Source organism: Rhinoraja longicauda, chromosome 12 (assembly GCF_053455715.1).
Source record: "Rhinoraja longicauda isolate Sanriku21f chromosome 12, sRhiLon1.1, whole genome shotgun sequence".
Classification (NCBI taxonomy): Eukaryota; Metazoa; Chordata; class Chondrichthyes; order Rajiformes; family Arhynchobatidae; genus Rhinoraja; species Rhinoraja longicauda.
Window position 1 is genome coordinate 45,417,957 of NC_135964.1, and position 22,071 is coordinate 45,440,027.

Genomic DNA, 22,071 nt, shown 5'->3' on the forward strand with positions numbered 1-22,071 from the left:
AAGCAAGGGCTATTTGAAGTTAGAGAAGTCAATGTTCATACCACTGGGATGTGAATCACCCAAGCAAAATATGAGGTGCTGTTCCTCCAATTTACGCTGGGCCTCACTCTGACAATGGAGGAGGCCCAGGACGGAAAGGTCAGATTGGGAATGGGAGGGAGAGTTGAAGTGCTGAGCCACCGGGAGATCCAGGTAAGTTAAGACGGACTGAGCGGAGGTGTTCAGCGAAACGATCGCCGAGCCTGCACTTGGTCTCACCAATGTGGAGAAGTTGACACCTGGAGCAACGGATACAGAAGGTGAGGTTGGAGGAGGTGCAAGTGAACCTCTGCCTCACCTGGAAAGGCTGTTTGGGTCCTTGGAGGGAGTCGAGTGGGGAGGTAAAGGGACAGGTGTTGCATCTCCTGCGGTTGCAGGGGAAAGTACCTGGGGAGGGGGTGGTTTGGGTGGGAAGGGACGAGTTGACCAGGGAGTTTCGGAGTGAACGGTCTCAGCGGAAAGCAGAAAGGGGTGGAGATGGTAAGATGTGGCCAGTAGTGAGATCATGTTGGAGGTTACGAAAATGTTGGACGATTATATGTTGGAGATAAAATGTAGTCGGAGACAGTATGACTGGTCGGAGAACTGGGAAGGATGCCTTGAAATGTTTTGACATAGTAAAGGTAAAAAGGTTACTGAGCTCAGTATGGTAACAAACCACGTTTGAAATACTCCATCTTTTTTTTTCGAATTCCTCTTTAGTCTCGCTGAAACTTGTCAATTTTGTGCGCGTCGTTTGATACCCATCACACTGGCAGCTTGCACAACCTCCATGTAATGATATTGCCTTTGGTGGTCTCACTCACCAGGCAAATCTCCAAACCCTGGAACTTATTCCCTGAACCCCTCTGTCTTTCCACCACTAGTTTGGTTGATTACATCCTAGTGGTAGAGTTGCTGCCTTGCAGCGCTTGCAGCGCCAGAGACCCAGGTTCGATCCCGACCACGGGTGCTGTCTGTATGGAATTTGTACGTTCTCCCCAGAACCGCGTGGGTTTTCTCCCAGATCTTCGGTTTCCTCCCAGATTCCACGGGCGTACAGTTATGTCGGCTAACTGGCTTGGTGCATGTGTAAATTGTGTGTGGGATAGTGTTAGTGTGCGGGGGTCGCTGATCATCGCGGACTCGGAGTGCCGAAGGGCCCGTTTCCGCCTTGTATCTCTAAACTAATCTACTAATTAACATAAGATCAAGGCCAGGATCTGACAACCAGGGTGAGACTGGTCGTTGATTATGCTACGTTCTCAGATCCCTGCCAATTGCTATTGTCCGGGGGGGAATATGAGGGAGATCCCTCCTCGTGGCCAAGGGGAGGCCGGTTGGGTGAGGGGGCGGGCTGAGACAGTGCCCCTCACTGAGAATGTTTAGTTTAGTTTAGTTCGGTTTAGTTTATTGTCACGTGTACCGAGGTCCAGCGAAAAGCTTTTGTTGCGCGCTATCCAGTCAACGCAAAAGGCAATGCATGATTACAGTCGAGCCATTTACTGTGTACAGATACATGATATGGGATAAGGTATCACAAAATGCTGCAGTGTCTCAGCGGGTCAGGCAGCATCTCTGGAGAGAAGGAATGGGTGACGTTTCTGGTTGAGAACTCTGAAGAAGGGTCTCGACCCTAAACGTCACCCATTCCTTCTCTCCAGAGATGCTGCCTGACCCGCTGAGTTACTCCAGCAATTTGTGATATCTTCGATTTGCACCAGCATCTGCGGTTATTTTCCTACATGACATGGGATAACCTTTAGTGCAAGGTAAAGCCAGCAAGGTCTGATCAAGGGTAGTCCGAGGGTCACCCTCACCTTGAACCCCTTACCTGTCGCCTCCACCATCCCTTCAAGGATCACCACGATCTCCAGGTCCTCCTTGGCCATCTGGGGTTTGGAGATTTCCCAGAAAGGGCTCTGCTGGTTGATCTCGTGGCAGATGATGAGTGGGGAGACCAGGAAGAGACGGTCATCGCCCGTGTTGTAGCCCACGTTGATGTCTGTCTGGTTGAGCGGGATGAACTCCCCTTCCTTGGTCTGCTTGGACTTGATGAGCTTGGCGCGGATGGACGCCTCCACGATGTGGGAATTCCTCAGGTCCCCCACGCGGAACATCAGGCACAGCCTGCCGTCGCGCACGCTGATCACGGCGTTGGTGGAGAACACCAGGGTTTCGGCCCTCTTGTTGGGCTGCGAGATCTTGACAAACATGCAGCCCACCATGAAGGCATTGACTATCGAGCCCAACACCGACTGCACCAGCAGCAAGATGATGCCCTCGGGGCACTTGTCCGTGATGAACCTGTAGCCGTAGCCAATGGTGGTCTCAGTCTCGATGGAGAAGAGAAAGGCCGAGACGAAGCCATTGAGATTGTTAACACAAGGCACCCAGGTTTCATCCCCTATGTGGACGAGATCCCCTCGTATGTAGGCAATTAGCCACCAGATCATTCCAAAGAAAAGCCAAGTGGTTGTGTACACCATGACGAAGATGAACAGATTGAGTCTCCACTTCAGGTCCACCAGTGTGGTGAAGATGTCCGTCAGGTAACGGTAGCGCTCCCTCACATTGCCGTGGTGAACGTTGCATTTGCCGTCCTTCCTCACGTACCTCTGGACGTTCTTAACGGCAGCCGTGTTACCCGAGCCAAGCTTCCTCGGGCTGTGCTCCCACACTTGCTTCGGTAGCTTTGGCTGCTGAGTTGCCACGGGGCTCTCGATGTCCCGCTCCATCGGGTCGGTCTAGCCAGAAAGACAAAAGAGGCAAGCAACGTGATTTGAAGTCCCACGTTCAAACAAAAGCACCCACTATTGATCAGGTAGTGTAAGAAAATAACTGCAGATGCCGGTACAAATCGAAGGTATTTATTCACAAAACGCTGGAGTAACTCAGCAGGTCAGGCAGCATCTCAGGAGAGAAGGAATGGGTGACGTTTCGGGTCGAGACCCTTCTTCAGACTGATGTCAGGGGGGGGTCGGGACAAAGGAAGGATATAGGTGGAGACAGGAAGATAGAGGGAGATCTGGGAAGGGGGAGGGGAAGAGAGGGACAGAGGAACTATCTAAAGTTTGAGAAGTCGATGTTCATACCACTGGGCTGCAAGCTGCCCAGGCGAAATATGAGGTGCTGTTCCTCCAATTTCCAGTGGGCCTCACTATGGCACAGGAGGAGGCCCATGACAGAAAGGTCAGACTGGGAGTGGGAGGGGGAGTTGAAGTGCTCGGCCACCGGGAGATCAGTTTGGCCAACGTGGACCGAGCACAGGTGTTGAGCGAAGCGATCGCCGAGCCTGCGTTTTGGTAACTGACTATTGATCAGGGTAAGTCTTGGACACCGCCCCATGTGCAATTTCCACATCTCACGCAATCAGGAATCCTGCTAGAAAAATAATAGATTTTTATGCACATTAAACATCTCGCAATTTATATTTAACATATTTATGTTCCCAATGTTGGGGGAGTCCACAACCAGGGGCCACAGTCTTAGAATAAAGGGGAGGTCATTTAAAACTGAGGTGAGAAGGAACTTTTTCACCCAGAGAGTTGTGAATTTGTGGAATTCTCTGCCACAGAGGGCAGTGGAGCCCAAATCACTGGATGGATTTAAGAGAGAGTTAGATAGAGCTCTGGGAGCTAGTGGAATCAAGGGATATGGGGAGAAGGCAGGCACGGGTTACTGTTTGTGGATGATCAGCCATGATCATAATGAATAACAGGTGTTGGCTCGAAGGGCCAAATGGCCTCCTCCTGCACCTATTTTCTATGTTTCTATGTTTCTATCACACAATTTCCCTGCAATTCTTCCCATTCCTTCTTGAGAACGTTCTCATCTCCCTATGAAGGCCTCTCCATCGATTTGTTCTGTAAACAAAACTCTCAAAATTACTATTTACTGCTTTATTCTCATATGTTGGTTTAATGTAAGAATCTGGATTTATCCTTGAGCCACCTTTTGTGGATTAATAATCTCCTAAGTAGACACAAAGTGTTGGAGTAACTCAACGGGTGAGGCAGCATTTCTGGAGAAAAAGGGATGTGGGATGTTTTGGGTCGGGACCCGTTTTCAACCTAATGATCTTAGTTGTCTCCTTTCTGGGCTGAGAACTCCTCAGGAAAGGGATCATTCTATGGTTAGAAAGATACAGAATGCTGGAGTAACTCAATGGGTCAGGCAGCATGCTTGGAGAACATGGAGAGGTGACATTTGGGATGAGACCCTTCTCAGATTCATTCAATTCCTCCACTATTCCAAGGTTATTTTCTCCACAGTGTCAATGTCTTAATTTTTCATCTTTCTTTTGGCCTTAGGCAAATGACTAGGACCCCGTACTCATTCCACCAGTATTGGTGTCGATGATACCTTGCTCTGATCTCCTTTCCACTTTCCACGGATGGGGTGGCATAGTGGCGCAGTGGTAGACGTGCTGCCTTACAGCGCCAGAGACCCAGGTTCGATCCTGACTACGGGCTGATCACCAACGGTGATGAAACAAAATACAGAGCGGAGGTGCAGAACCTGGCGGACTGGTGCTCTGATAACAACCTGTCCCTAAATACCACCTAGACCAAGGAGCTAATCATCAACTTCTGTAGGTCACATAACGCGGAATACGCCCCGATCTCTATCAACGGGGACAGTGTGGAGAGAGTGTCCAGCTTCAAGTATCTGGGCACTCACATTTCGGAGGACCTAACATGGTCCAATAACACTGCTGCACTGGTCAAGAAGGCACAGCAACGACTGTTCTACCTAAGAACACTGAAAACATCCGGTCTACCCCAACAGCTGCTGACAACCTTCTACCGCTGCACCATAGAGAGCATCCTAACACATGGCATCCCTGTGTGGTACCTCAGCTGCACGGAGGCAGAGAGGAAAGCTCTTCAGTGGGTAGTCCATAGAGCTCAGAGGACCATCGGAACACAGCTACCAGCCTTGGAGGGCATCTACAACACACGATGTCTCAGAAAAGCCACCAGCATCCACAAAGACTCTTCACACCCCTGCAACAGTCTGTTCGAACCCCTTCCATTTGGGCAGACGATACAAGGCCTTCTACGCCCGCACCTCCAGACTCAGGAACAGCTTCATCCCCAGGGCCATAGCTGCTATGAACCGGTCCTGCTGAGCCGGATGGTCACATGGCACAGTGAACCGGCACAGATCTACTTGCACTTTATTCTGTCTTAAAACTGTTACAATTTGTTTTGTTGGGTTGTTGTTGTTTAAATTAATTAAATTATTGCATCGTATGGGAGGCGCATTCCCAATCTCGTTGTACCCCTGTACAATGACAATAAAGATATATTGTATTGTATTGTATTGTATTGTCTGTATATAGTTTGTACGTTCTCCCCGTGAGCAGTGTGGATTTTCTCCGGGATCTCAGGTTTCCCCCCTACGGTCCAAAGGCGTACAGGTTTGTAGGTTCATTGGCTTGGTAAAATTTGTAAATTGTCCCTCGTGTGTGTAGGATAGTGTTAGTGTGCGGGGATCGCTGGCCAGCTAAAAGTCTGCCGCTGCGCCAACGTGCCACCCCTATTGTTTTCACATATCCTTCAGAAGTTTAATCTAACCTTCCAGCAAATGTGGCTGAAATCCAGTGGACTCGTACGGAAATATGCCTGGACTTGAAACTCCAGCATAACTCTAAGAATGAATAATTACTAAGCAGGAACGCACAAAATGCTGGAGTGACGCAGCAGATAAAGTGGCATCTCTGGAGAAGATGGGTAGGTGACGTTTGGAGTTGGGATGCTTCTTCAGAGTGAAACATACCTTGAAGAGATTTCGTAGTGGAGCAGTCAAAATGTCGAGACAAGGAACTGCTTTACACAGAACAAGGGGCCACAGTTTAAGAATAATGGGTAGAATCAGTTCTCATTTAGAACTGAGATGAGGAAAAACTTTTTCAGTCAGAGAGTTGTGAATCTGTGGAATTCTCTGCCTCAGAAGGCAGTGGAGGCCAATTCTCTGAATGCATTCAAGAGAAAGCTGGATAGAGCTCTTAAGTATAGCGGAGTCAGGGGGTATGGGGAGAAGGCAGGAACGGGGTACTGATTGAGAATGATCAGCCATGATCACATTGAATGGCGGTGCTGGCTCGAAGGGCCGAATGGCCTCCTCCTGCACCTATTGTCTATTGACACAAAGTGCTGGACTAACTCAGCTGGTTAGGCAACACCTTTGATAATTACAAAACAGTTTGATTGGGTACACTAGATCTGATATTCTTCCATGTTTAGCTAGCTGAACAGGTAATTTCTCAGACTTTTCAGAGCTCAGTTAAAGTCTACAAAAAACTTATCAGTTTTTAAAGATTCATTGCAGTATTTATATATTACACAACTCAGTGAATGAATAGTCCCATTATGAAAGAAAACCAACAAGATTAAATATGGATGAAATTTAAAAGTGATTTTTTTTTCCAGACTTTAAACAATTTGCTTGTGCCATGCAACATGGAAACAGGTGAGTGGAGACGTTACGTCACACAAGGTGCCTATAATTGTGCAAGTCAAATCTTTGAAAGCCTCGATGAAATGTGGGTGAATATAATAGAAACATAGAAACATAGAAAATAGGTGCAGGAGCAGGCCATTCGGCCCTTCGAGCCTGCACCGCCATTCAATATGATCATGGCTGATCATCCAACTCAGTATCCCGTACCTGCCTTCTCTCCATACCCCCTGATCCCTTTAGCCACAAGGGCCACATCTAACTCCCTCTTAAATATAGCCAATGATGATCAAATAATGATCAATCAAAACGACACCGATCTGAGGAGATGATTTTGAATTTAAGCAGCAGGTTTTAGGTGGTAGGTTTGACTGCAGTAGTTCTTTGCTGAGAGAGACATGTGTGATATGGGCTTCTACCACAACACAGGGCAGCATGGTGGCGCAGCGGTAGTGTTGCTGCCGTACAGCGCCAGAGACTCTGGTTCGGTCCTGACTGTGGGTGCTGCCTGTGCGGAGTTTGTTCTTTTGCACATATTTCATTCATTTGTTCTGCGTGCCTTTTAATAACTCTTCGTTCCCTCTCCCCTGACTCTCAGTCTGAAGAAGGGTCTTGAGCCGAAACGTCGCCTATTTTGTTTCTCCGCTGAGTTGCTCCAGATTTTTGTATCTATCTCGAATATGCATTGATACAATTTTGTGGAGATGTAGAATCACTGCTGCACTTATAAAATCTGGAATGAGACATTAAGTTAAGGTCCCACCAGATCTGTTTTGTAAAGGCGATGATGCTTCCCCGAGTGTCTACCGGCAATATTTATCCCTGAGCCACCAACTAAAGACAAATTACTTCTTATCTCATTGCTCTTTGTAGGAAGTGGCACTGCATGGATTGTCTGTCAAAAGCTTCCTACATTAATCATCGTGAAAAGGCAATTAATTGTTGGCTGCAAAGCACTTTGAGACATCCTCAGGTCATCAAAGTTGCTACAGAAATGCAAGTTATTTCTATTTTTCCTTAAATGTACCTATCATTTGTGTTTTCATCGGCGTAAAAAATCTGAAACAGTTCAGCAGCTGAGATGTAATTTGAAATCGCAATAAAATTCTTGCCAAAATGGAAAATGTGTCGGTGTATCAGAAGAGGTGCCAATATGCAATGGACCAACAGGTGGCACAGCAACTCTGTGCACAAATAAAGGCCTCTCCATTGCCTTCCAGTAACAGTGGATCCATTTTAACCCTAACTAATCGAGCGTCATTTTTTTACTTTGAATGTTTATCCAGCGACATTTCAGGACAATTTTCTCAGCTTGAGTTCTATGCAAGATCAATATTTTTCTCTTTACAAGTGGATTAAAATTGATTGCATGACGAATTCTAAAGGTCAGATCCAGATCAATTGATCAATCTGCGTTAACTGTATGAACGTTGACTTTTCTAACCAGGTAGTCCCTGCTTCCCCTCTCTATCCCCTCCCCCTTCCCAGTTCTCCCACTAGTCTTCCTGTCTCCGACTACATCCTAACTTTGTACCCCCCCCTGACATCAGTCTGAAGAAGGGTCTCGACCCAAAAAGTCACCCATTCCTTCTCTCCCGAGATGCTGTCTGATCCGCTGAGCTACTCCAACATTTTGTGTCTGCCTTCGATTTAAACCAGCATCTGCAGTTTTTTTTTCCTCTACAATCTGCGCTAAAAAATCTGCTGCTCTCAGATTTTGCACATCACATACAGCATGGGCTTGAAGACCACTTTGAAAGCAATGGAATAGGCTGTGTGTAAGAGAAAGGTGGACCTAACTAATGTTGATTTTGGAACATTTCCCTGAAGGTTTCGAGCCTGCACCGCCATTCAATGTGATCATGGCTGATCATCCAACTCAGTATCCCGTACCTGCCTTCTCTCCATACTCCCGATCCCTTTAGCCACAAGGGCCACATCTAACTCCCTCTTAAATATAGCCAATGAACTGGCCTCAACTACCTTCTGTGGCAGAGAATTCCACAGATTCACCACTCTCTGTGTGAAAAAAAACGTTCTCATCTCTGTCCTAAAAGACTCCCCCCTTATCCTTAAACTGTGACCCCTTGTTCTGGACTTCCCCAACATCGGGAACAATCTTCCTGCATCTAGCCTGTCCAACCCCTTAAGAATTTTGTAAGTTTCTATAAGATCCCCCCTCAATCTTCTAAATTCCAGCGAGTACAAGCCGAGTCTATCCAGTCTTTCTTCATATGAAAGTCCTGCCATCCCAGGAATCAATCTGGTGAACCTTCTCTGTACTCCCTCTATGGCAAGAATGTCTTTCCTCAGGTTAGGAGACCAAAACTGTACGCAATACTCCAGTTGTGGTCTCACCAATGCCCTGTACAACTGCAGCAGAACCTCCCTGCTCCTATACTCAAATCCCCTCGCTATGAATGCCAACATACCATTCGTTTTCTTCTCTGCCTGCTGCACCTGCATGAAGATTTTAAATGTAGGAAAACTGATACTTGAAAGGAGATTTCTTTTGTTTAGTTGAGTTTATTTTATTTTAGTTTAGTTTGCTTTAGAGATACAGGCCCTTCAGCCCACCGAGTCCACACTGACCAGTGATCCCCACACATTAACACTTTTCTGAAACACATTAGGGACAATTAACACTTATTCCAAGCCAATTTACCTCCAAACCTGTACGTCTTTGGAGTGTGAGAGGAAACCGAATATCTCGGAGAAAACTCACGCAGTCACGGGGAGAACGCATAAACTCCGTGCAGACAGCACCCGTAGTTGGGATCGAACCTGGGTCTTGGGCGCTGGAAGACAGCAACTCTATCGCTGTGCCACCATGCTGCCCATAGCGTGGTGGATGAGGCTGATGACTGCCTCATCAGTTCATTTCACTGCACATCGTGTATGTGTATGTGACAAATAAATTTGACTTGAATCTGTGGAGTTCATGGCTATGGAGGCCAAGTCAATGAATATTTTTACGACAAAAATTGAAAGATTCTTGATTAGTGCGGGTGTCGGGGGTTATGGGGAGTGGGCAGGAGAATGGAGTTGAGAGGGAAAGGCAGATCAGTCACGATTGAATACTTGATGGGCCGAATGGCCTAATTCTGCTCCTAGAACTTATGAACTAATGAAAAAGGGGTTCCAAACCGAAGAGCTGAAATAAGAAATGGCTGCAGTGCAAGGTTCAGGGAGAAGGGATGGAGGTGTCAGAGCAGCAGAGTAGATGTACAGAAGCCCATTGATAGAGGAACCCAGCACTTTAACTGAGATACAAGACCAGGGCACAGAGGTTCCTGAATCTTCTGCTTCTCCCCAGCAGTGCCGATCATTCATTGAAATGCTGGCCAAGAAGATTATGGTTGAGATCTTTCCTCACATCCCAAGACATGGAGCTTTGTAGGTTAGATGACCCCTGTAAAATTGCACCCAATGTGTAGGGAGGGGATGAGAAAATAGGATCAGGTAGAACTAGCGTGAATGGGCGATCGATGGTCGGCGTGAACTCGGTGGGCTGAAGGGGCTTTTCCCATGCTGTGTCTCTAAACTAATCTCAAATGCCAGCCCCATTTGCCAGCCCATTCTTGTCACTAATTGCTTAGAATTTTTTTTGGATGTTTCCCATTATTTTTGATGCATCTTATCGGCATTATCAGCAAATTTGTGGAGTGCTGTGCGAAAAAATTATAACTTAAGTCCATTCTGACAAAGGCAGGTGTTTCGACAAGGTGCCTGCCTGCTTACTGGCTTCCCAAGATAACTCACAGCATCATTGTTTGTAGCAATCCTAAATTTAGCAGTGAAACTGTAAGGCAGATGAAGTAAGAAGTATAAGAAATACAGTAAGAATGTGTTCAGACATTTATTCAGATCAGCACCATTTTCCAGCACCATCTCCACATGCTCTGACTGCCTTCATCTATCAACGAATGGTGATCCCACACTAACCTTGCTGTCCTCCGTCTCCTCCATTGTCAGAGTGAGACTAAACGCAAAATGGAGGAACAACATCTCATATTTCGCTTGGGCAGTTTACAGCCCAGTGCTATGAATCTTGATTTCTCTAACTTCATGTAACCCCAGCATTCCCTCCCTCTCTATCCCTCCTAGCATTCAAGAGAGAGCTAGATAGAGCTCTTAAGGATAGCGGAGTCAGGGGGTACGGGGAGAAGGCAGGAACGGGGTACTGATTGAGAATGATCAGCCATGATCACATTCATATCATATCATATCATATATATACAGCCGGAAACAGGCCTTTTCGGCCCACCAAGTCCGTGCCGCCCAGCGATCCCCGTAACATTAACACTATCCTACACCCACTAGGGACAATTTTTACATTTACCCAGCCAATTAACCTACATACCTGTACGTCTTTGGAGTGTGGGAGGAAACCGAAGATCTCGGAGAAAACCCACGCAGGTCACGGGGAGAACGTACAAACTCATTGAATGGTGTTGCTGGCTCGAAGGGCCGAATGGCCTACTCCCGCACCTATTGTCTATTGTCTATTGTCTCTCCCACCCAAGTCACACCAGGTTCTCGTTTTCACCCAACAAACAGCTAACAACAGCCTTTATCATCGTTACTTTGTTACATATGTTTCATTCATTGATCGTTATCTCTCTACATCATTGTCTATATCTCTCGTTTCCCTTTTTCCCGTGTCTTTCAGTCTATGAAGGGTCTTGACCCGAAACGTCACCCATTCCTTCTCTCCGGAGATGCTGCCTGTCCCGCTGAGTTACTCCAGCTTTTTGTGTCTATCTTCATCTATCGATCTTTGTTCCAAATGGACGTGACAATTAAGCCCCCACAGCCCTTGAGGAAGAAAATTCTGAAGGTTTATCACCCTCTGGGTGAAATACGTTTTCTTCATCTCAGTTCTAAGGGGCCTATCCTTTACATTTAGTTATACCATTCCCTGGAGCGCAGGAGGATGAGAGGTGATCTTATCGAGGTGTATAAAATTATGAGAGGAATAGATCGGGTAGCCGCACAGAGTCTCTTGCTCAGAGTAGGGGAATTGAGAATGAGAGGACACAGGTTTAATGTGAAGGAGGAAAGATTTTACAGGAATCTGATGGGTTTTTCACAGAAATGGTGATGGGTATATGGAATGAGCTGCCAGATGAGATAGTTGAGGCTGGGAATATCGCAACGGTTATGAACATTTTAGACAGGTATATGGATGGGACAGATTGAGAGGGGTATGGGGCAAATGCAGGCAAGTAGGACTAGTGTAGATGGGATGTGTTGGTCGGTGTGGCCAGGTTGGGCCGAAGGGCCTATTTCCACACTGAATGTCTCTATGACTAGTTAAGCATGATTTTTCTTTGATAAATCCGTGTGGATATTTGGCATTCCTTATTAAAGATTCTAGTGTGTGGGAAGGAACTGCAGATGCGGGTTTACACCAAAGATAGACACAAAATGGTGGAATAACTCAACGGGACAGGCAGCATCTCTGGATAAAAGGATTCTAGTGTTTAGTCTCTCACTGGCGTGAGGTAAGAGGTTGGTAGTCTCCTACACTCGCTAATTTCTAAACGTACAGGACTCACATTTGTTATTCTCCAATGCACAGGAGCAATTCCACAATGTACATCATCCCAGATGGTGATGACCAGAACTTTACAAGACTTTTTCTTTGACTTAATGCTATCTTTAATTTCCCTTGCTCAGCTACACACAAATTAGTTCTCATTTTCGTTTTTTATGCTCTACAGGATTTTTTTTTGCTACGTAGGGATTATTTCCTTAAATGTCCTCTCTTTTATCTGTTTACCATCATACCTTTCCACTGACCACTGCCAAGTCTTCACTCAACTGTTCATAGTTCATTGGTAAGATGGAAGCAGAATATATAAATATTCTTTATCATTGTTACGTACATCCAAGACCAAGAAAACCAAACCCAATGCCAAAGTGGTGTCTAAACTACTTATACATATATTAAACTACTTATACATATATATATACATATGGTTAGTTATTGTCCTCTATCATAACTACCTATACACACTTATGCTATTAGACAATAACTAATTCCATACCTGTAGACACAATTTATATATTGTGTCTATATATATATATATATATATATATATATATATATATATATATATATATATATATATATATAAGGTAGACACAAAATGCTGGAGCAACTCAGCGGGACAGGCAGCATTTCTGGAGAGAAGGAATGGGTGACGTTTCAGGTCGAGACCCTTCTTCAGACTGAAGATATACTGTACATACAGAAGGCAGTGGAGGCCAATTCACTGGATGAATTTAAAACAGTTAGATAGAGATCTAGGGGCTAGTGGAATCAAGGGATATGGGGAGAAGGCAGACACAGGTTACTGAGTGTAGATGATCAGCCATGATCACAATGAATGGCGGTGGTGGCTCGAAGGGCCAAATGGCCTCCTCCTGCACCTAGTTTCTATGTTTCTATGTGTGTGTGTATGTATGTGTGTGTGTGTGTGCACTTGATATATATTTTCACATATAAACATAGCACAAAAAGTAAGGAAATTTGTGTTTGGTAGATTATTTCTTTGTTGTAACAATGCTTCTTGGCAATAAATCTTATACCGTTGGAAAGCCTGTTTATTTCCCTTTTAAATGGTGCCACATTTGTAAGGAACATGCATTTGTGGGATGAGCAGCAGAGCTGAGTATATGGGTTGCGCCCATGAAAAATTTGCCAAATCTTCTCTGCCAATGCCAAACAGCTTATTCTGACATTGACTCTTGTTCGGTGTTGTTTGGTGGATTGGATGATTGAAGTTTGAAGAAACAAGACATATTGGCAATTTAACAATTTATTCATTTAATAAACAGGAGCCACAGTAGCGTATGGAAGAACCATACACAGCCATAACAGCCTGGCACCTCCTCCTCATGCTGGTCACCAGCCTGGTCACACACTGTTGTGGGATGGCATCCCATTCTTGTCAGCACCTGGGGGTACCAGAAGCTCAAAACAAGAGTCAATAGCAACGGCAGAATAAGCTGTTTGGCATTGGCAGAGAAGATTTGGCAAATTTTTCATGGGCGCAATTTTTCATATACTCAGCTCTGCTGCTCATCCCACAAATGCATGTTCCTTACAAATGTGGCACCATTTAAAAGGGAAATAAACAGGCTTTCCAACGGCATAAGATTTATTGCCAAGAAGCATTGTTACAACAAAGAAATAATCTACCAAACACAAATTTCCTTACTTTTTGTGCTATGTTTATATATGTGTAAATACATTTCACATATATTTATATTGTGATATTGTGTGGTTACTCAGCAATTTCTACTGGAAAATATGACCCTACCCAACTTGACATTCGGAAGAATAGAAATTCATTTATTTGTTGATTGTATGTACATACATTAAAAAATGTAAAACCATGCAAACTTTTTAAGCCCTTGTCTTAACAAACGTGAAGCTTGGTCATTAAAACAATGTTTCTTTTTGGTATCATGAATTATCAAATTGACAAGATTTTTGATTTTGGATGTGATGTTTGGATCCATAGAAAAACTTAGATGTTGTGATAATGCTGTGTACCAGCATCAAGTGGAGAGGCATTAACTCGTTTATCTTTAGGAGCTGATCAAAAAGTTTAGAAATTCTTTAGTTTGTAAAATTGTGTTTTTTATGCTCTACAGTGTTTTTTGATTTTGGTTTTATAAGACAATAGACAATAGGTGCAGGAGGAGGCCATTCGGCCCTTCGAGCCAGCACCACCATTCAATGTGATCATGGCTGATCGTTCTCAATCAGTACCCCGTTCCTGCCTTCTCCCCATACCCCCTGACTCCACTATCCTTAAGAGCTCTATCTAGCTCTCTCTAAGGATAAGGACATTTCAGTCAAGGCTAGGATTAACATCCCATTCCGAAACGTTCTCAAGGAGATGGTACTGAAGCACCTTCTGAACCATTGTTCTTCACGTTCGTAAGTGATAGGAGCAGAATTAGGCCATTCGGCCCATCAAATCTACTCCGCCATTCAATCATGGCTGATCTATCTCTCCCTCCCAACCCCATTCTCCTGCCTTATCTCCATAACCTCTAACACCCATACTAATGAAGGGTTGTCACTAATCAATCGCTCCTCTTACGGTGATGAAACACCCACGTCGTCGTTAGATAGAGAGCTGTTGGTTTTGACCCGGTAAAAATGCATAGGAGCAAAATGCAAGCATTTCTTACAGATTTCAACAACAACTGCAGTTTTCCATTTGCAGTCCTTACTGAAAGAGTGCAAGGCCGCTGGAAATTTCTGCCTTTGCCAAGAGCTTCTTTATATAGAAAGATGAACACAGCGTGATGTTATGTCTGCTGCAATGATTGTAGTTATGGATGCATTTATATTTAATATTCCACTCTCCCTAGGTGAACAAAGCAGGAACATTGAATTTAAAGGAGAATGCAAAATAGAAAGGAAATCTCAAAAAGGTCAAACATAATGCGACACGGCTCAGAGGACTTGGACAGATTGATATCATTGCAAAATCAATCATGTCACGTGTACCAAAGTACAGTGAAAAGCTTTTGTTGCGTGCTAACCAATCTGCAGAAAGACAATACATGATAACAATCGATACATTTACAGTGGATAGATGCATGATAAGGGAATTACATTTAGTGTAAGGTAAAGCTAGCAAAGTCCAATCAAGGATAGTCCAAGGGTCACCAAAGAGCTAGATAGTAGTTCAGTACTGGTCTATGGTTGTGGTTGGATGATTCAGTTGCCTGATAACAGCTGGGAAGAAACTATTCCTGAATCTGGTATTGTGCGTTTTCACACTTCTATACTTTTTGCCTGATGGGAGAGGGGAGAAGAGGGAGTGGCCAGGGTGTGACTCATCCTTGATTATGCTGCTGGCTTTGCCTTGATGTATAAATGGACATGATCGGCTCATAAATATCCAGTGGGAGCTAGAGGAACAAAAATGCAGGCAGGTTATGGAAACATGGTTATTGTAGTGGGTGATTTTAAATTCTCCCATATTGACCAGGACCCTCCTCGTGCCCAAGGCTTAGTTTATTTTAGTTCAGAGAAACACCATTGAAACAGGCCCTTCGGCCCATACCGACCATCAATCACCGGTTCACACTAAACCTATGTTATCCCAAACTTTCCCATCCACTCCCTCCACATTATGCTCAAGGTACAGAAGCCAATTAACCTACAAACACGGCATGGTGGCGCAGCGGTAGAGTTGCTGCCTTACAGCGAATGCAGCGCCGGAGACTCAGGTTCGATCCTGACTACGGGCGCCGTCTGTACGGAGTTTGTACGTTCTCCCCGTGACCTGCCTGGGTTTTCTCCGAGATCTTCGGTTTCCTCCCATACTCCAAAGACGTACAGGTATGTAGGTTAATTGGCTGGGCAAAATGTAAAAAAACTGTCCCTAGTGTGTGTAGGATAGTGTTAATGTGCGGGGATCGCTGGGCGGCACGGACACGGTGGGCCGAAGGGCCTGTTTCCGCGCTGTATTTCTAAATCTAAAATCTAAATCAAACCTGCACAAGTTTGGGATGTGGGAGGAAACCGGTGCACCCGGGGAAAACCCACACGGTCACGGGGAGAACCTCCAAACTCCACACAGACAGTACCCGTGGTCAGGATGTGACCAGGGGTAGACTGCAACTCTACAAGCTGCACCACTGAGCCGTCCCCAAAATAACCTCGAATTGGCTTGAATGGAGCAGCATATCTACCTGCGAAAGATATACAGAGTAATGCCAACATCAAACACCCAGTCTCACTTGAGCAGCATCTGAAGGAAGGCAGCTACGACAAAGTTTTCCTCAAAAAGGGAAACTCTCCTGCCGAAAGTGACACCTTCTTCATTGATTTCCTGCTCAGTACCATTAGGGATGAAAGTGCTGGTTGTATCGAGAAGGTGAGCGAAAATATATTACTTCATGAAGCTTCGAGGACATTCTCTTTCACCGCATCAAAGAAGATGATGGTGGATTCGTGAGAGTTTCTTGAATGTAAACTCCATATCATTGCTAACTATAATATTTCCTTATCACCCTATATGACATTGAGCTGAGTTTCTGACTACAAATAGGTCCCACAGAGCCTGGCTAATTCCACCTCCATAATATCAACCCCTGTAGTATTAGCCCGAATGTCCCGATATCCATCTTGTAACCTTTGTTTTGTTGGCAAGCCTTCCATCCCTTAACCTCCATAACTTTGCACCTGCAGTTCACAGTCGTTTTCACTAGCCAGGCATTCTTTAGACTCACTTGTGATATGAGATCAATGAACTGAAATGGTCACTGTTTTTTCTCTCTCTCTCTCTCTCCTTAGAATCTGCCTGACCTGTTGACTATTTGCAGCATTCATTCTAGATTTCCACACCCACAGTCTTTAGTTTAGATTAGTTTAGAGATACAGCGCGGAACCAGGCCCTTCGGCCCATCGAGTCCGCGCCGACTTGTGGACCTTCCCCATTCCATTAACTCAATTGTCCTCATTCAACAAACACGCTTCAAAATTATCCACACTCTTTGTCAAAAAGTATTATTTAAGAAATTCCAAATGCTCTTCATTTTGTCTTACAGCCAATAATATCATAACTTGAAGATATTTTCTCTGTTAATCTAAAACGTTGGTCTATTCTGCAGATTTAGATCAATTAATTTTAGGTTCTTTTACTCAAGTGCCAAAATAATATGAGCTTTTTAGAGAGGAGATGGCTGCCAAAAAATCGCAAGATCATTTCTTCACATGATCCCCGCACACTTACACTATTCTACACACACTAGGGACAATTTACAATTCTACCAAGCCAATTAGCCTACAAACCTGTACGTCTTTGGAGAGTGGGAGGAAAGCGGAGATCCAGGGACAAAATCCACACAGGTCACGGGGAGAACGTAGAAATCTCTGTACAGACAAGTCAGGATGTAAGGCAGCAACTCAACTGCTGCACCACCGTGCCGCCATCAGAAGCCAGTGATTGGGTTTTGTATTAGACATCAGATTCAATGCAACACTTCTTCTGAACCTCCTGCTTCTCATTCCCTAGCAAGATCTCACCCAGACAGAACACGAACAGCCGACAATTGTGGTTTGGTGTATGATAAGTTTTGAATCTTCTAACAGTCAATGTACTAATGAACGGGTCTGTGTTTGAATTTGTGAAGAAATGATCTCGAGATTTTTTTGCAGCCATCTCCTCTCTAAAAAGCACATATTATTTTGGCACTTGTGAAAAAGAACCTAAAATTAATTTATCTAAATCTGCAGAATAGGCCTACGTTTTAGATGAACAAAGAAAATATCTTCAAGTTATGATATTATTGGCTGTAAGACAAAATGAGAGCATTTGGAATTTCTTAAATAATACCTTTTTGACAAAGAGTGTGGATAATTTTGAAGGGTGTTTGTTGAATGAGGACAATTGAGTTAATGGAATGGGGAAGGTCCACAAGTTTCAACTAAACAATCCTAAGGTTGTCACAAGGTCAAAAGGAATAGGAGTAGAATTTGGCCATTTAGCCCATCAAGTCTACTACGCCATTCAATCATGGTTGGTCTATCTCTCCCTCCTAACCCCATTCTCCTGCCTTCTCCCCTCTGACATCTGTACTAATCAAGAATCTATCTACCTCTGCTTTAAAAATATCCACTGACTTGGCCTCCACAGCCTTGTGTGGCAAAGAATTCCACAGATTCACCACCCTCTGACTAAATAAATTTCTCCTCACCTCCTTCCTAAAAGAACATCCATTAATTCAGAGGCTATGACCTCTAGTCCTAGACTCTCCCACAAGTGGAAACATCCTCTCCACATCCACTCTATCCAAGCCTTTCACTATTCTGTATGTTTCAATGAGAACATAAAATCAGGAATGTAAAATCTGAAGTTTTTGACATTTCACGCACATGCGGTTTCCAGTCAGTACACAAGTAGACAATAATTTTACCAAAGAGCAAGTGGATGAATTCCTTCAGTGTTTTAATGTTTGACACCATTAAGATTTTGCTCACTGCCAGATCTTCACGTCATCAAGAAGCGAAGCAAAATCTCATTGGGAATATCAACTACCCAAAGATACAAGGATAGATTATATCCCCAAGAAAGCCTAAGGGGTTCCTGCAGCAGTACATGGCTGAGTCTGTCACTTATATCTCATCAGGCTAGGCTTATAACACAAATTGACCATGTAAGGAAATAAAACATACTGAGTAATGGGGAAAGATTAGACTAATGGTAATGAATATATAGACACAGCTTCCTCCTGTGCTCCTTGACATAATAATAGTCAGCTGGACCAAACCTCTGGAATCCCAATTTCATGACAGCTCAGTTCAGGTCAGTTTAGTTTATTGTCGCATGTACCAAGCAAGGTACAGTGAAAAGCTTTTGTTGCGTGCCAACCAGACAGCGGAAAGACAAATAGATGATTACAATCGAGCCATTCACAGTGTGTAAGAAATGTTGCAGTAGGAGTAGAGATTTAAGAGTGTGGAGTGAATGTAATACGTGATTTAGAAGGATGAGAGGAGATCTTATCGAAACGTATAAGATTATTAAGGGGTTGGACACGTTAGAGGCAGGAAACATGTTCCCAATGTTGGGGGAGTCCAGAACAAGGAGCCACAGTTTAAGAATTTGTCTGCCTACAAGAAACTCTTCCTCCCTTGTCTGTAATCAATTAAAAAAAAAAATTTAATTAAAAAAAAACACTTTGTATTTGTTTTACTAATGTCAATGTTTATCTCTGCGTCTGGGATGGGGCGGGGGGTGGGGTGTGGGGGGGTATCTTTACGCGTATTGTTTGTTCATTGTTGAAATAATTGTAAAAACTAATAAACAGATTTAAAACAAAAAAAGATTAAGGGGTAGGCCATTTAGAACTGAGATGAGGAAAAGCGTTTTCAGTCAGAGAGTTGTGAATCCGTGGAATTCTCTGCCTCAGAAGGCAGTGGAGGCCAATTCTCTGAATGCATTCAAGAGAGAGCTAGATAGAGCTCTTAAGGATGGCGGAGTCAGGGGGTATGGGGAGAAGGCAGGAACGGGGTACTGATTGAGAATGATCAGCCATGATCACATTGAATGGCGTTACTGGCTCGAAGGGCCGAATGGCCTCCTCCTGCACCTATTGTGTATTGTCTATTGCGATTGTAGATCTGCTTCTGTGGCTAGCACAAAAATAGTCGCCTGGGAGGGGCGCCATCTTGGAAGCAGGGGCCACAGCGTGGTCTGATCCGTGTGTTATAGAGTTTATACATGCATTTTTTCTAATTTATGTTCTACTGTTTTGGCATTATAATTTAGCTTTGTTGACACAAGTTTCAAACTGATGTGATGTGTTAAGTAGATTATCAGTATACCAACTCCATTTGCTGCAGATAACACGTTTGGTATTCTATCTTCTCTAGCCCACCATGGGCCATTATGGATTATTCCTGAGGTAATCTGTTGCCGGCCCTGATTTGTTCTGGCCTTTTCTCACCCCCCATTTCCCCTCACCCCTCACCTCTATCTTTCAGTTTGAAGAAGGGTTTCGACCCAGCTATTCCTTTTCTCCAGAGATGCTGCCCGACTCACTGAGTCACTCCAGCACTTTGCGTCTATCTTCGATATAAACGAGCATCTGCAGCTCCTGTCTACATATTTGGTATTCTGTACATTAGTTGCCGATTCTATAGAATTCAAGCCAATTAGGGCAACAAATTTAGGCACCTGTGCAGAGTAAAATGTATCTAAAATCCATAAATGTGTCAGTGGCTCTTGACATGATAACATTTTTTTCCTGCATTTACAGAGCACTGATGATTTGGAGATAGGTGATTTACACAAATAATTCTGAATAAGGGAGTTCTGACCTTTCATTTTAAACCTTCCATCTGCTCCCTCTCCACGATTCTGAAATGGATGCCTCGTAAAGCCCTTCCCAGTGGAAGCTCATTAAGTCTTTTTTCAAACTGTTGCAGGCTTCATCGTGGTATCACATGCGAGCTGAACTCTATCTGCTCCTCTCTGCATGTTCACCTCCGAGGATGTGAACATCACACGTTCATTAGGCATTGTGTTCAGAAAGATAGATTGTTTCAATTGTTGGGCACTTTCTGCTCACTGTCGTTTTAATTGCTTTACTTTAAAAAAGATATATAAAGCCTTGCATTTTCGAAATACTCTTCACAACTTCAGGATGTTCCAAATGCTAAGTACTTTTTAGGTATAACTACTACAGAAAAATAGCAACCAAGTTGAGCATTGCAGGATCCCACAAAAAATACTCACTCGATAATCTTTATATGGTGATATAGATTGACAGTAGATATTGCCCAGTATAGAGGGCATATATCTTTTTAGGGCATATATCAGTATAGAGGGCATATATGCTTTTCCTCACGTTAATGTCTATGGGTCTTTACAAATACCTGAGAGAACAGGTGAGGTTTGGTTTAATATCTTCTCTGAACAATAACGTATCCTCTACTGTAATAACAGGCTAGGTTATTTTATTAACTCCCCCTCCCATTCCCACACTGACCTTTCTGTCCAGGGCCTCCTCCAGTGTCAGAGTAAGGCCTAGTGCAATTGGAGGAACAACCCCTCATATTTTGCGTGGGCTGCTTACACCCCAGCGGTATGAATATTGACTTCTCTAACTACAAGTAACCTTTGCCTTCCCTCTCTCTCCATCCCTCCCCCCTTCCCAGTTCTCCAACTAGCCTGACTGTCTTTGTTTACATTTTATCTCTGTTTGTTTTGTTGTTACCTTCTGCTCGCTAACATTGATCTACTCTACATTTTCCTTAATCCACATCCCCTTTGTCTCGTTTTCACACTGTACTTTTCCTTATCTCTGTGACTCTCTCTCCCCTGATGCTCAGTCTGAAGAAGGGTCTTGACCCGAAATGTCACCGATTCCTTCTATCCAGAGATGCTGCCTGTCCTGCTGAGTTTCTCCAGCAGTTTGTATCTATCTTAGGTTTACATGGCTGTGGAATAAGACTTGAATTTACAACCTTCAGACCCATCGGCAAGATTGCCCTAACTGAAGGTGTGGGAAAGAACTGCAGATCCCGGTTTACACCAAAGATAGACAAAAAATGCTGGTGTAACTCAGCGGGTCAGGCAGCATCTCTGGAGAGAAGTAATAGGTAACATTTCGGGTCTGAAGAAAGATTCCAACCCAAAATGTCACCAAATTGTCACCAAAATGAAACATATAAGATTATTAAGGGATTGGACATGCTAGAGGCAGGAAACATGTTCCCAATGTTGGGGGAGTCCAGAACCAGGGGCCACAGTTTATGAATAAGGGGTAGGCCATTTAGAACGGAGGCGAGAAAAAACTTTTTCAGTCCGAGAGTTGTAAATCTGTGGAATTCTCTGCCTCAGAAGGCAGTGGAGGCCAATTCTCTGGATGCTTTCAAGAGAGAGCTAGATAGAGCTCTTAATGATAGCGGAGTCAGGGGGTATGGGGAGGCAGGAATGGGGTACTGATTGTGAATGATCAGCCATGATCACATTGAATGGCGGTACTGGCTCGAAGGGCCGAAAGACCTACTCCTGCACCCAGAACCGTCTTAACGCATGGGCC

At 44.2% G+C, this 22,071-nt stretch overlaps 1 protein-coding gene across 4 annotated transcripts in view; it reads right to left on the bottom strand.

The window, feature by feature from the left end:
- The window catches only part of kcnj6 (potassium inwardly rectifying channel subfamily J member 6), a 178,679-nt gene that overhangs the window by 25,946 nt on the left and 130,662 nt on the right, over positions 1–22,071 (bottom strand). For all 4 annotated transcript variants that reach the window (XM_078409662.1, XM_078409660.1, XM_078409661.1 and 1 more), the window contains exon 2: positions 1,853–2,765. In XM_078409662.1, the coding sequence (XP_078265788.1) occupies positions 1,853–2,756 (904 nt within the window). In that variant the 5' untranslated portion in view covers positions 2,757–2,765. The remainder of the gene's footprint in view (positions 1–1,852; positions 2,766–22,071) is intronic.